Source organism: Mus pahari, chromosome 15 (genome assembly GCF_900095145.1).
Source record: "Mus pahari chromosome 15, PAHARI_EIJ_v1.1, whole genome shotgun sequence".
Classification (NCBI taxonomy): domain Eukaryota; kingdom Metazoa; phylum Chordata; class Mammalia; order Rodentia; family Muridae; genus Mus; species Mus pahari.
In genome coordinates, this window is record NC_034604.1 from 193,645 (window position 1) to 209,082 (window position 15,438).

At 40.5% G+C, this 15,438-nt stretch overlaps 1 protein-coding gene across 3 annotated transcripts in view; it reads left to right on the plus strand.

The window, feature by feature from the left end:
• The window catches only part of Cul2 (cullin 2), a 43,417-nt gene extending 34,435 nt beyond the window's left edge, over positions 1 to 8,982 (plus strand). For 2 of the 3 annotated variants that reach the window (XM_029546951.1, XM_029546952.1), the window contains exons 15-21: positions 288 to 440; positions 692 to 769; positions 2,904 to 2,970; positions 4,392 to 4,594; positions 4,943 to 5,044; positions 7,579 to 7,695; positions 8,411 to 8,972. In XM_029546951.1, the coding sequence (XP_029402811.1) occupies positions 288 to 440; positions 692 to 769; positions 2,904 to 2,970; positions 4,392 to 4,594; positions 4,943 to 5,044; positions 7,579 to 7,695; positions 8,411 to 8,542 (852 nt within the window). In that variant the 3' untranslated portion in view covers positions 8,543 to 8,972. Of the gene's footprint in view, positions 1 to 287; positions 441 to 691; positions 770 to 2,903; positions 2,971 to 4,391; positions 4,595 to 4,942; positions 5,045 to 7,578; positions 7,696 to 8,410 lie in introns of all 3 variants that reach the window. The other variant, XM_021215028.2, reaches the window with a different exon arrangement.
• Positions 8,983 to 15,438: the final 6,456 nt, after the last annotated feature.

Consider the following 15,438-nt stretch of genomic DNA (forward strand, 5'->3'; position numbering starts at 1 on the left):
TTGGGTGTCAGTATGTAAGTGGTCAGGCATGAGCGTGTTTGTGTACAGTGTTGGGTGTCAGTATGTAAGTGGTCAGGCATGAGTGTGTTTGTGTAGTATGTTTGGTGTTTGGTGTTAGTATGAGAGTCAAAAGGCCAGAGATTTCCAGTGATTTAGGGTGATCTTTAAGTTCAGTATTAATAATAAATAAAAAAAAACTAAAATAAAATAAAACCCTCTGGTCTCCTAATTGATCCCTGGCTGATCATTCTCAGTTTAGGTTATATTCTTTACAACTTATTTTCCAGCAAGCCTGTGGTTATGAGTTTACCAGCAAGCTGCATCGAATGTACACAGACATGAGTGTCAGTGCTGATTTGAACAATAAGTTCAACAATTTCATCAGAAACCAAGACACCGTGATTGATTTGGGGATTAGTTTCCAAATATATGTCCTTCAGGTATGATAGTACTTTTCTTTTTTAGATTTATGAATCATTTTGACAATGTACTATAGAAGGTTAGCAAATGATGCCTGATAACGTTTTGTCAGCTTTTGAGCTGTGGACCACATTTTACAGACTTGGAATAAAATGGTCCATAGCACTGTCAGAATCCCAAGAAAGAGAAAAGGTATCTCAGCAGCTCACCATTGAAATGCTTTTTTGAGGTAGATATCTATTGAACATTTTATCTCACTGTTCCTTTTTAGGCTGGTGCATGGCCTCTCACTCAGGCTCCCTCATCTACATTTGCAATCCCCCAAGAGTTAGAGAAAAGTGTGCAGATGGTAAGTGTGCTCGGAAGCCAGCAGTAAACAAAGGCATTGTAGCGACACTTTGTGTGTGTATGTGTGTGTGAGAGGTGTGTATTTCAGTTTGGGGTTTATTTGTGATACATAGTAACCCTACCAGCTCTTAGTAAGCACCTGTAGTTCATAAGGTGTGGTATTTTATGTAAGTTTAGGGATAATAGCAATGGATGGCTCAGTTGGGTGATGGCACTTGGCTTGGTGAGGCCTGACGAGCTGGATTCAGTCTTCACACCCCACGTGATTGATGGAGAGTCAGCTCCCATGAGTCATCCTTTCATGCTCATGTCTGGCCCTAGCATGAACAACATACCACCATTCCAAATAAATAGTTAAACAAGTAAGTAAATGTGTATTATTTTAGAAAAAAGAGAAAGCTTCAAATCTTTCTACTTTTCCATTTGAACTTTGAAGCCATGTTTAGGCTTCATTTAGTTCTGGTAATATTTTAATTTTCCTATAATTGAGACATGTGTTATGTATAGACTGAGATACGAAAGCATAATATGTGGAAGCTGCATTTTGAAGTGAAAAATCTCTAAAGTGGGACAGAAATCCTAGAAGACTGAAGACTGACCTGTTAGCAGTTGTCTGAGAGTCTGCATATGCACATAAATGGACAAATACATAAATATATTTTTTTAAATTAAAACTAAGGCTGTCACTCACGAAGAAATTTTGGGTTCTACCCCAACACAAATGTATTTTAGAACTAATGTCTTTTATACATCCAGTCCAGCCAAGGAATTTTTTTTAAATTCCTAAGCTTTGATTAAAAAAAAAATTTTTTTTTTAAAGTAAGTTTTTTCAACATCTATTTATTATGTATACAACATTCTGCCTGCCTATATACTTGCAGGCCAGAAGAGGGCACCAGATCTCATTATAGATGGTTATGAGCCACCATATGGTTGCTAAGAATTGAACTCAGGAACTCAGAAGTCAGATGAGGTTGTAGGATCCCCTGGAACTGAAGTTGTGAGCAATTTATAATCCATTTCTTATGGGTTCTGTGAGCCAAAATGTCATTTGCAATTGGAGTATGCATTGTTAAGTACTGACTCTTTAGATTCTTGTTCATACAATTATAAAGTTAAATGTACTAATATCAGCAAAAGGCAGTAGATAGAGAGACACCTTGAACTCTAAAGCTTTGTTCATGTGATTGTTTACACGATTGTTATATCATAGACCCCACTTTGTATTAACTACACATACACATGGGCCAGCCTGTCGTTTATGAAGCTATGTGCTGGTAAGGGTGGGTATGGTTTTCATGTTGAAACGTATATGATCGCATATTTGGTCTTTAAACAGAATATATTAATATAAGATTAATATATTAATACAGATTAATATTGATATCATTTCTGATTCTATATAAAGAAGTGAAATTAGCAGGTGTTGGTTGGGGAATGGGATAGGGCTGAGGTTCAGAGGCCTCGGTGGGGTGAGGTGACTGAAGCTCAAATAGGAGGACTCTGAGGACCTGAGTTTAGATTCCAGTGCCCAGTGCTGTGCACAGTGAAAATGCAAGGACAACAGGGATTCCTGGCTGGCCAGTACAGCTCAGAGAGCAAGCTCCAGATTCAGTGAAGCCCTCTTTCAAAATAATGTGAAAAAATGCTTGAGGATGACATGCCCGTGTTAACTTTACCCTTTACATACATACACACAAAAATAACGTGGGATAAATAACATGCTGACATGTCACAGCAACTTAAACTATAGAAGAGAAATATTTCAGAGCCATGTCTGCCCTGCATGGGCAGTTGATTGCTGGAGTTACTCTGCCTGCCCCTTTTTAGTGCTGTTTCCCAGCATAGCCTCAGACTTCTGGATTGAAGTGAGCCTGTGTTAGCTTTCGATGTCTCTGGGACTATGAGTGTGCACCACACCACTTGGGTGAACCAGAGCAGCAAGTTGCTGCAGACTCAGCAGAAGAGCCACAATGGTGCCAGCACACCCACATAGCCGGGGGCTAGTCATGATCTGCAGCTGGGGTTCTGAACAAGGTTTTCATTAGGTGGGTTAAGATGCTTTTATCTTTACAGTGTCATAATAAAGAAGTTTCAGGACCTTAAAATAGCTTGACTTCTTTCTCTTTCAACAGTTTGAATTGTTTTATAGCCAGCATTTCAGTGGAAGGAAACTGACATGGTTACATTATCTCTGTACAGGTAAAGAACGATTACTTACTATTCATTTAATGATATTTATGTGATTGTATTTCTTTAGAATGTTAATTCCTGTGTTAATTCTAGTTTGTTTTTTTGTTTGTTTGTTTGTTTGTTTTTTTGAGACAGGGTTTCTCTGTATAGCCCTGGCTGTCCTGGAGTTCACTTTGTAGACCAGGCTGGCCTCGAACTCAGAAATCCGCCTGCCTCTGCCTCCCAAGTGCTGGGATTAAAGGCGTGCGCCACCACGCCTGGCTTAATTCTAGTTTTTAATCCACTTTCTTCCTTTCTGGTATCATTAAGGAACTATGTAATGCTGATAGTAATGTTCACTTTAAGAATTACTTTGAGTTTTATGACAATACATTTTTGCAGCCAATCATTTTATACATAGTAGACAGTTTGTTTAGAAAAGCAGACTGATGGGTAAGATATTTTTGAATACCTGTTATCCAAAGTTTCCTTAGCCCTGTCTACCGACTTTTATTTAAAATACTCGAAGAATGCCTTCCTTCTCAGTTCTCTGGAGATGGCCAGCCAAAGCCAAAGCACATACTCTTCTTAGGCTTCAGGGAGGGCTGTGGGTGAGCAGCCACAGACAGGCCAGCTCACAGCTGGGCTATAACTCCACTTGCAGGGGATCTGACACCCTCTTCGGGCCTCCACAGGGACCAGGCACATATGTCATGCAGATATGCATGCAAGCAAAATAGCCACACACATAAAATTATAAACAACAAAAAAGAAATGACATAAGGAAGTTGATCCTGGTGCTGTGACCTTTATTAGGAACCCTGTTTTTACCTTTAAAAGGTTGATCTCAGTACTAGTGTCATTTGCTTTGTATGACTGGCTTGCATCTTAGACTATGGTTTCTTAGTAGTACTGCATTGATTGTGCAAGTTTATTGAATAAATTGAGTGTTCTGATTTTCTTCCTACATGTGAAATATGTTTGATGTTTACATTTTCATCTTAAATTTCAAGCCTGTATGTGTGTGGAGTGGGTGTGTAGAAATCGGTTTTTTCTTCCACAGTGTGGTTACACAGGTTTGAACTTAAGCTATCAGACTTAGAGGATATACATAGAGTTGCCAACTGTCTCTCTTTGTCCTTTGTTTCTTCCATTCAGTTCTGGTTTTGCTACCTCTCTCTCCCACCAGTTCTGCTTTAGCTTTCCTGTTCCTAATTATCTAAATTCACTGCTTAAACTCTGACAAAGTTGTAGTAGGTCAACTGTTACTATATACTACATACTCACTACTTCAACATTGGCAGCCCATGTCCTCTAGGCAAGAACTTTCAATGCCTTTGCATTAACCTTAAGATGTCTCTGGTTTATTTTTTTTTAATGAAAACAATCCAGAATGTCAAATGGAAACTCTTTGGATGATCACTGTACTGTCAATTTTTGTTTAATTGTAGGTGAAGTTAAAATGAACTATTTGGGAAAACCATATGTAGCTATGGTTACAACCTACCAAATGGCAGTTCTTCTTGCCTTTAACAACAGTGAAACTGTCAGCTACAAAGAACTTCAAGACAGTACCCAGATGAATGAAAAGGAGCTGACCAAAACAATCAAATCATTACTTGATGTGAAAATGATTAACCATGATTCAGAAAAGGTAACCTTCCCAAGGGATTTCAACCCTTAGCAGATAGAGGCTTTTCTATGGGATATTGGCAGTTTTAAGGTTGTGTGATATTCATATGACTCTGTAAGTTAGCTTAGCAACTTTCCCAGAAGAAAAGGCCATTGGCTTTTCAAAAAATAAACAAAATACTATTGTGGGTTAACTGGATACGTCAGAACCTTGGAAGCTCACTTGTTAGTATTATGGCTACTGCAGCAGTTTCAGACAGAAGATAGTATATATAATGGCTGGGCCTTAAAATAGCTACTTCCTAAATAGAAACTGAGTAATATTCTGGTAAATGTGAAATCCGAAAAAAAAATTTTGTTTTAAATATAGGAAGATATCGATGCAGAATCTTCATTTTCATTAAATATGAGCTTCAGCAGTAAGAGAACAAAATTTAAGATTACTACATCAATGCAGAAGGATACGCCACAAGTAAGTACTGGTTTGAATGTCATCTCTTCTAGAAATATTTAGGCAGTGCTTTGAATGAGTCGGTTTTATAACAAGATCGAGCTAACCTTTGCACTCAGAAATTAATAACATGATAATGCTTTTCTGGTTTATTCTTGCAGTTGTTAGTGTTTAAAAAATAAATAGCATAGGCAAGACAGATCCAGCTTAGTTATCTACTCATTAATTAGCACTTATTGTAATATTTTCACGTGTGTATACATTTCTCTCCTCCCTCTCTTACTCTACTGCTGCTACCCTCTGCCCAGTCTACTTTGATTTTCTTTTAATGACTCCATGAGTTAAATTTGGATTACTTTTTTGTTTGTTTGTTTGTTTTTTTGTTTTTTTTGTTTTTTTTGTTTTTTCGAGACAGGGTTTCTCTGTGTAGTCTTGGCTGTCCTGGAACTTGCTCTGTAGACCAGGCTGGGCTTGAACTCAGAAATCTGCCTGCCTCTGCCTCCCAAGTGCTGGGATTAAAGGCGTGTGTCACCACACCCGGTGAATTTGAATTACTTAAAGGAACTTGGGCAACTTAACAGTATCTTCACTTCTGCCTTAGGGTTTTACTGCTATGAACAGACAGCATGACTAAGTCAACTCTTATAAAAACATTATTTAAGCTGGGCATCCATTCTCAAGTTCTATCCATTAATGGATAAGTTCTATCCATTATCAAGGTGGGAGCATGGCAGTATCCAGGCAGGCATGGCGCAGGAGAAGCTGAGAGTTCTACATCTTCATCTGGAAGCTAGGATGAGGGCCTTAAAGCCCACACCTACATTGACACACCCACTCCAACAGGGCCACAACATCGAATAGTGCCACTCCCTGTGCCGAGCATACACAAACCATCACAACTACTGAGTAAAATGCTTCTTTCTTAGCAAACATTAGCTGTATATGAGGTGGAGCTGGTGAGTGGGTAAGGAAGAGACAGTATATGAACATGAGTAAGTGAGTGAGTGAATAAATGTTAAGTATTGAATGAAAACTTCAAATGGACTATGTGAATGCTTTGCCTGAGAACTGTATCCCCAACCCCATATTTTATTTTAAAACATACTTAGGGCTTGTGAGTGTACCTCAAAGAAGGGAAGGCAGAAATGGTAGGAAGTTTAGCTTTTCTTTGCCTTCTCTTTAAAAATGCCCTTCTTGATGTGGTATGTTCATTCTTGAAACTGATTTTATAAGAGAAAATCTTACGAAATACTTATCAAATGTGCACATGGATGCACAGCTTGCCCTGAACAGTTTGGTCTGTTGAGCCAGCAGGAATGGGGTTGATACTCTTAGATATAGTCATGTGACTAGCTTTTGACAGAATTCAGCAGTCAGTGATCATTGCTTTGGTGTGGAGTCGGGTTTATTCAAAGACTTTCCTAACTGCTTTTTGTGCTCAGTGTTGGATGGGAAGTAGATATCAGACCCTCTGGAAGAACTATTCCATGAGGGAGACGTACATATTAATTGCCATGTGTCTTGAACTTTAATGTGACCAAGATCCTCCTTTTCTGTAGAATGAACAGTCTGAGGGATTTGTGTTTAAAAGCTGCTGTACTGTCCCTAATCCTCTGGCATCGTCTGTTTCTGTATGCCTCAAGCCCTTGTTTTTCAGTAGCGATCACACTTTTCTGGCCTGTCTTCCCTGTCTTCTTTGAATGAGACAGAGGACCTCTCCCATCAGTCCCTCAGTCCCCAGCCATAGCCTATCCATTTTGCCTGAGAGCTAACCACTGCACCTTGCTACAATTTCATCTGAGAGCATCTTGGCACAGAGGTTTACTGCCAAGACAAGTCTTAAAATATTGTTCTGTGCAACTGAAATCATTTTTTAGTTATGTATTTAGATTGCATTATAATTTAGAATAGTGTAAACTTCAAAAGTGACTTATCTTTGTACTCACAAATCTGTAATCCACTAGAGGTGTTACAAGATGGTTGTGGTATTGGCACAGCCCTATTATATGTTTTATTGTTGTTGTTGCTGCTGCTTCTGCTGCTCTTTCTTGGTTTGTGTTGAGCAGTGTATGTGTTTGGTAGTCAAAGGTCAGTTTCGGGTATGATTTCTTGAAGCTATTCTTCTTCCATTCCTCCCTCTCCCTCCCTTTTTATTTTGAGGTAGCATTTTTGTCACTGGCTAAATAGTAGTCTAGGCTGACTGACCTGCTGCAGCACTAACAGACATGACACCATGCCTGGCCTTTTTACATAGGTGCTGGGCATAGAACTCTACCATGCTTATATAGTTTAGAAAGCACTTCACCAACTAAGCGAATTTGCTACCCCTCCGAGTATATGATTTACTTTTTAAGACTTTTGTTTTGCCTGCAAGTTTTTTTGTGCACCTTATTCATACCTGAGGAAGAGTCCAGAGGGAGGGGTTTGTCCACAGTGCAAAGGCTGGGAACCAAGCCTGGCTCTTCTGAGTGCAGCAGGTAGTTTCATCTGCTGAATCATCAATGACAGTGTCCTATTTGTGGGGGATTCCCCACTCCCATTTTTCATAAAAACAGGAACTGGAACAGACTAGAAGTGCTGTAGATGAGGACCGGAAAATGTATCTTCAAGCTGCTATTGTCCGCATCATGAAAGCACGCAAGGTGCTTCGGCACAACGCCCTTATTCAAGAGGTAAAGTGAAAAGCTCTGGGCTTTGGGACTGGGCCTCGTTAATGTTGAGACAGGACTAATGTTGGCCAAGTAGCATAAAGAAATGTTTGTTTTAAAGAGTTCTCAAATTTTAAAAATTTCAGTTTAGAGACGACTTTGCTAGGTTTGAACTAGAGATCCTAAACTTGTTAAATGACCTTTCCATCTGGAGAAGGGAACTACTTCAATGAATATTCCTTCATTCTGTTTATGCACAAATATTTGTGTGAAACGAACAACCTAGGGTTGCTCAGCAGTGCAGAGCTCTCGACTGAAAGGTTTATGGCATTAGGAAAAAGCATTGGAGTAAAAGTAGCATTAGCACTACATAGACTTGGAGCATGTTGAATATGTGGATAGGTGACATTGTTAGTAATTTCACTGTGTGTAAGCTTTACTATTTTGCCATTGCTTATTCTGCACTTTATTTCCTCTCCAATGCAACCGTTAGGTGTTTCTTTTACTGTGGACACAAACTTCACTATTGTTATCATGTAGAGACTGATAGGTATTGCACAGTGATGTGTTACCTGTTCCATCAGGTCTGTCTGTTACAGAACCCTGTTTTCAGGTCACCATTCACACACCCTTTTCCTTTAGATAGGTTTGTTGAAGCTGAAATGTGAGGCTTCTCACAACTAATTAGAAATGGATGCTTTGGCTGATTAACTTGAATAGTTCCCTGTCTGTCTCACAGGTAATCAGCCAGTCAAGAGCCAGGTTCAATCCCAGTATCAGCATGATTAAGAAGTGCATAGAAGTTCTGATAGACAAGCAGTACATCGAGCGCAGCCAAACATCTGCAGATGAATACAGTTATGTCGCGTGACACCTCCTGGTGCAGGTGTGAGGTCATTGCCATCCCCATTTGGCGAGCTCCTGTGGGAGAAAGCAGGCCTGTGCCTCCATACTTTGGTCGTCTGGCAGCCCCTGTTTTTCTGCTGTTTACAACATCACCAGTGCCACGTCATGAGCGTCAGAGAAAAATGCCTAGAGATATTTCAAGCTCATGTCATTATGACGTTTCTTAAAACTTTATTAAAAGAATGAGTGAAGTATTGCTGAAATGTGGAATTTGGTTGGGTACCATGCTTTCTCCCCTTCACGTTTGCAGTTGATGTGTTTTTTTTTTTTTTTTTTTAATGTATCTTAAAGGACAAAAAATAAAAACTTAAATATTGTAATATGACAGATAACCTAATAATTGTATCTACATTAAAATGACAAACATGATGTTGCTGCTTGTCAAATAAAAAAAAGATAAATAAGCATAATGCCTTTTTCTATGATGACGGAATATCAGGTTGGACATCTGTAAATGCCTATGAGTCACCCAAGCAGCAAACAGCATTTCGTCATTTCGTCATGGTGATGAATTTACTTGGGCTCCCATCTAAACTTCAATTTAAACCGCCAGGGTTCTGTTTTTTAATACGTAAGATTGTGAATTTGAGCTAATGGCATAAGCAGTTTTTACATTTTGAGGAGGATGTAATTCTATCTGGTTTTGGTGAGACTTCTAGGCTGGCAGAAAAGAACTGCTCACTCTTGATACATCTATGCTAACATAATGGCTGTGGCTCATCTCCCAGAGTTTAGGAGACTATGAGTACAGTGAATTCCTTCCAGCTCCCCCTGCCCATCACTGGCACTCTTCCGCAGTGCAGATGACTCCCCCATCACAAGTTGATAGCAGGGCCCCTCAATACTAGGACGTTCCACCAGGCACCTTGTATAGGGACATGAGATTTCATGAGTTTGTTTCTAGTAGATAACAGGGGCATTCAGATACTCTGGTTACTATATTCTCCATCTGCCATCTCTAGATCACATTGCTTTTTTAAACCAGAGTATTTATATCTAACAGATAAGGCCTTAAATCCACAATAATATTCTGAACAAATAAACATAACTTAATTTGCATTCTCATGTGGTTCATATTTAAATTTAATGATTGGTTGATTTGATTGCATCTTTTGTTTCTTAAGCTTTCAAAAATCTGCTGGACTTCTAATGATTTCTGCTGTCTTTATTATTTTGCCTTCCTACCTCGTGTGGATAATGGCAAAGCATATACTATTGTACATTCATGGTCAAAGAACAAGCCCCTTGTTTTGATAACTTGTTATAAGTTTTCCAAATTTATAAATATTAAATTAAGTCATAACCCGATACCAATTGTCAAGAAATGTTATATTGAAAAGTAGAAAAAATATTTGTGACAAATTCAAGTTTTCTTAGCATTTCCTTCTTATTTTTTGATGAGCAGAAAGAAGAAGGGAGTGCAGGTAAGTCTAGGCTTTACTGAGAAAGTGAAAATGTAGTCATTGAATTCTGTCCCGCCCACTCCCCCCCCCCCCAGGGGCCCCTGACAAGAGCTCCAGCTTGGCTTGGCTGGCTCAGAGAGTCATCTGTCAGGTTCGCTGCTTAGGGGCAGAGTGGGTCAACTACAGGAAGGTAGGAGAGGGAAGGAGAGAGAAGGCACTTTTTTGTGCCTTATTGAAAAAAAAAAGCAAGCAAATTCTCAAACATTTTTTAAAAGTCAATTCTGACTATAAAATGACTCTTGGAGCCAAGCCTAAGTATCAGAGTTTGGTTCTGAAGACCCATGTTAAGGGAGAGAAACATGCACACATTATTTTTGACTCAGTGATTTGGTCTACGTTTTTTATGGTCTCTGCTCTTTTGGAGTTTAGTCTGATAGCAGTAAAAAAAAAAAAAAAATCTCTTAAGTGTAAGAAAATACTAATCAGTTTCCACCATCATTGCAGTTTTGATCAGTTGAGTCCTTATATAATGTTTAGTATAAGCTGTGGCTGTCTTTTCCAGGAATTTCAGTGAATTGCCTACATCAGAGTCAATGGGAACTGTGGGAGTAAGTAGGGCTGGGCACTAGTGGCAATGAGAGTGGCTATCTCCAGAGGAACAAAGTAGGTGAATTTTTCCATGAAATCGTATATTGGGTTGGGTGACTGAGAAGAGACAAGTCAGAATGCACCTAGGATTGGAGCTGCAGGTGTAATACTGAGCTCTCCAGCCAAAGAAAGAAAATTGCTTTTTAGAATTGTATTATGTGAGTTTTGTCTGCACCATGCGTGTACTTGTGCCACAGGTCAGAGAGGGCATCAGATCCCCTGGGACTGGAGTTACAGGCAGTTGAGCCACTGTGTGGGTGCTAGGAATCTAACCTAGGTTCTCTGCAAGAGCAGCAAGTGCTCTTAACTGCTGAACTATCTCTCTAGCCCCAAGAGAATTCTTTTTGACCTCTCTGGTTCTCAAAAGATTGAACTAGGCATGTGAGACTGTTTTGGGAGAGATATGAACAAATGCCTACTTAGCCCAGAGAGGAAACCAGGAGGCCAAAGGAAGGATACCCTAAAGTACACAAAGTACAAAGTGAGTTTTATGGAGTTACAGAAGCAGAAAGGACAGTTCTGTCACTATAGCCCCCTGCCCCCCATGCGTTAGGAAAGCTTGACATGGAGTGCACTTGCACTGCACAACTTGCAGACAGCTTGCTAGTCCCTGCATCTTCCAGGTGGTTGTGATCTGAGCCCAGGCCAAGTGGCCCAGTTTGTCTCAATTCATGGAAACTGCAGTTTTTGAGGCATCTATGTGTGGGGGAAGGTAGGAATCTTCTTGCGAATCTTGTCAATTTCAGGGACTTAACTAAAGCTGTTGAGTTGTTTTACTTCTTGAACTTAGCATGGGATGTTTTACCTTCTTTAAGAGCAGTGGTTCTCAACCTTTCTATTGATGTGACTCTTTAATACAGTTCCTTATATAATAACCCCCAACCATAAAACTATTTTGTTGCTATTTGATAACTATAATTTTGCCACTGTTAGGAATCACAGTATAAATATTTGATATGTGGCCCCCAAAGGAGTTGTGACCCATGTGTTGAGAGCTGTTGCTTTAGAATGTTCTGAATCTAAAATGAGTTTATATAGGATGAAATGTTTCACCTCCTTAGTTCATCCTGCATTCAGCTTCCCTGAAGGTGATTGTTCCTTTTAAGAAACTGCTACAGGAGAAGGGCAGCTAGCTGATTGTATTAGTCAGGGTTCTCTAGAGTCACAGAACTTACGGATAGTCTCTATATAGTAAAGGAATTTGTTGATGACTTGCAGTCTGCAGTCCAATTCCCAACAATGGTTCAGTAGTAGCTGTGAATGGAAGTCCAAGGATCTAGCAGTTGCTTAGTCCCACACAGCAAGAAGGCGAAAGAGCGAGAACCAGACTCCCTTCTTCCAATGTCCTTATTTGGCCTCCAACAGAAGGTGTAGCCCAGATTAAAGGTGTATGCCACCACACCTTTAACCCCAGATGACCTTGAACTCGGAGATCTCCCTGTCTTAATCAGGAATCCATAGCCACTATGCCTCAAGATCTCCATACCAAGATCCAGGTCAGAAACTTCTATCTCCCAGCCTCCAGATTAGGGTCACTGGTGAGCCTTCCAATTCTGGATTATAGTTCATTCCAAATATAGTCAAGTTGACAACCAGGAATAGCCACTACACCGATTAAAATGCTAAACTCATCCAGAGCACCCTCAGACTCTAAGAAGGAATGCTGAGCCAGGCATCTTAATATGTCCACTCAAGGCGACATGCAAAAAATAGCCATTACATCTAAGTTTAATATACATTGAATATAATTTGTTCTTGTGGTAGGTTAGAGTATGTCAGCCCCAAATTAATGTCTATTCAGAACTTTCAGGTGTAATGTCATTTGGAAATGCAGGTTGTATAAATAAAATTGAGGTCATGCTAGATTTAGGCGGGCCCTAATGTAAGGAGTTTTCTCATAAGAAAGGGGATTTGGACACACACAAAGGACAGTTTAAAGATACATTCTGGAGTGATGAAGGCATAAAATAGGTAATTCCAGGGGTTTCCAACAACTACTAGAATCTAGAAAGAAGTGATGCAGGGTCTTCTAGAACCCTCAACAGTTGCATGGTCCACCTCACATCTGACTCAGACTTCTGCTCTCAAGAACAGTGAGACTTTGGGGGGGGGGGTTCGAGACAGGGTTTTTCTGTATAGCCTTGGCTATCCTAGAACTCACTTTGTAGACCAGGCTGGCCTCGAACTCAGAAATCTTCCTGCCTCTGCCTCCCTAGTGCTGGGATTAAAGGGTGAGCCACCCCGCCTGGCTACAGTGAGATAATTTATGCACCCTTGAGTGACTTGGAACTCACTTATATAGACCAGACTGATCGGCAACTCAGATCCAACAGCTCATCTCATGTCTGTGTTTTGAGCTTAATGTGTATACTACACTATGAGTGTAACTTCTGTCTTTTTCTTTCATCCTTCCTCCCTTCTTCCCTCCCTCCCTCCCTCCCTCCCTCCCTCCCTCCCTCCCTCCTCCCTCCCTTCCTTCCTTGCTTCCTTCCTTTCTTTCTGAATTATTATTTTATGCATGAGTGTTTGGCTCAGTTGTGTTTGTGTACCACCTCCATGCCTAGTGTTCACAAAGGCCAGAGAAGAGTGTCAGATCTCCTGAGATTAGGGTTTCATCTGGATGTGAACTCTCATGTGAGTGCTGGGAATAGAATCTGGGTCCTCTGCAAGAACCACAAATTCTCTTAACACTGAGCCAACTCTCCAGGCCATGTTTTTCTCTTGCTTTAAGTTTCTGAATTTGTTATTCTTGAAGCTGAGCTGGGCCACGTATCAGAGACAGCAGAAGGCCTCAGTGTGAAAGCCTGAGACATGCAGCTGAAGATGGCTGGGAACTGCCATAGAACTTGCCTTACCTTACTCATGTCTAAAGGAGGGGAGCTAATGAACACACACAGGGAGGACCTAGGTCTTTAGCCTATGTAGTTGCCAGGCTGCACCTAAACCTATCTTTTGGATCTTCAAAGAGCTGAATTATCTTAAAGATCAAACTCTACAGGCTGGGGAGATAGCTCAATCAGTAAAGTGCTTGCTTGCTACACAACATACAGAGAGCAAATAAGGAAGACACCTGGCATCCACCTCTGGCATCTGCATGCATAGACTTGCAGTCATGTGCACACCTGTATACACACATATACAAATGGCCAGCCATTCCTACAAAACTGTCCTGAATCTTGAATCACCATGTCCTTAAGTTGTCTCTCAGTCAGCCCTCTTTTGTTCTCTCCTGATTTTCTAGTGACCCCAGTTGTGCACACTGTTTTCTATCCTACATACCTACCACATACACTCTTTTCACAGCCAGAGTGCTGGTGTCTCCATGAAGTGATCTTTGTCAGGAGTGCTTGTGTTTCCTTACTTCTGCCAACTGTGGCTGGAGTTGGGGAGGAGGGGACAGCACCAGCCTGGCTCCAGTCTACTCCCTAGTTTCCTGTCAAGCTATCCAACTACCTTCAGAGTCTGGAACCCAATCTACAACCCAGGATGTTAGGTAGATGGTGGCACACAGGGCCATGCCTTCTCAGGCTACCTGCTCTCCACATTTTATTACCATCAACTGTGTTTTTTTTTTTGTTTGTTTTTTTTTTTTTAAATGGAAGCTTTTGGTCTCCTTGATGCCTAGAAACCTAGTCCAATGACTTCCTGATTAGTCCTGAATTTCCTCCAACCTCTGGGTTGACTGTAGCCCTTGCTCGAATTAGATTCCAGGTGCACTGGTCCTGTACCATACCACATATCCTGCAGACCTCTTTGTTACCTGGATCCACTAGTGTTTCATGCTGGAGGACCACTAGGTCATTTTAGTGCTCCAGAGCTGCAAAGAACATGTGATTGCTGCTGTCTTGCATAGTGATTCTTTGAGGCCTCTTTCTGCAAACTTTGTTCCTCTTTGACAGTGGCCTTTCAACCACTGTTTGCACCAAACTCCTGGGAAGCACCTGCTGTTACAGGCAAATCCATTATCTATAAGCTTCCTCAAGAAGTTCATGACTGCCTCTAAGACTAGGATCCACAAATCTAAGACAGAAGCTGTGCTAAGACAACTTTGGGCTGCAATATGTTTCATAGCTTATGACTTAACGGCATAGCATTGGTTCTAATTCCAGAAAAGTTTATCTCAGAGTTCTTCCTCTACCCCATGCCTTCCCTCCCTCTCATCTCTCTCCTGGGTCAGTATGTGACCCAGGATGGTTTACTACTCACTGTGTAGCACAAGCTGGTCTCAGACTTTCAATCCTATCTCAGCTTCCAAATTGTTGATACTACAGTTATCCTGAGAAAGAATTTTATAGCACATGTAGCTAAAACACACAAATCATTTTTGCCTCCCGCATAAGACTTCTCTCACTAAACTCACTTAAAAGAAGTTTCTAGAATTCATAGAAGAATTTAATATGTAAAAGTCCACAGATGCTGCCCTGTTTTTTCTAGAAGGGTATGGGCTGAGGGTATCTACTTTCCTTATCCTAGGCTCCCATTGTCTAGGCAGCTGAAAACCTGTTCTCAAGAATGCAGGCTTCTGTGTCTCAGAAGCCAAGGGTCAGAAAAATCTAGGACCAATTCCTTCCAACTATCACCTTTATAAAAGTGTCTAAAATTTCTCTTTTTAGCCTGGCATAATGGCTCATATCTGTAATCCCAATACTTGAAAGGCTAAGGCATATTGATTGCCATGAGTTGAGGCTAGCTTGGGCAACAGTGTGAGACCCTGCTTTAAAAAACAAAAACAAAAACAAAAAAGCAAAAAAACAGATCAGGCTACAGAGATAGCTCAGAATAATACATATTGTTCTTGCATAGTTATGAG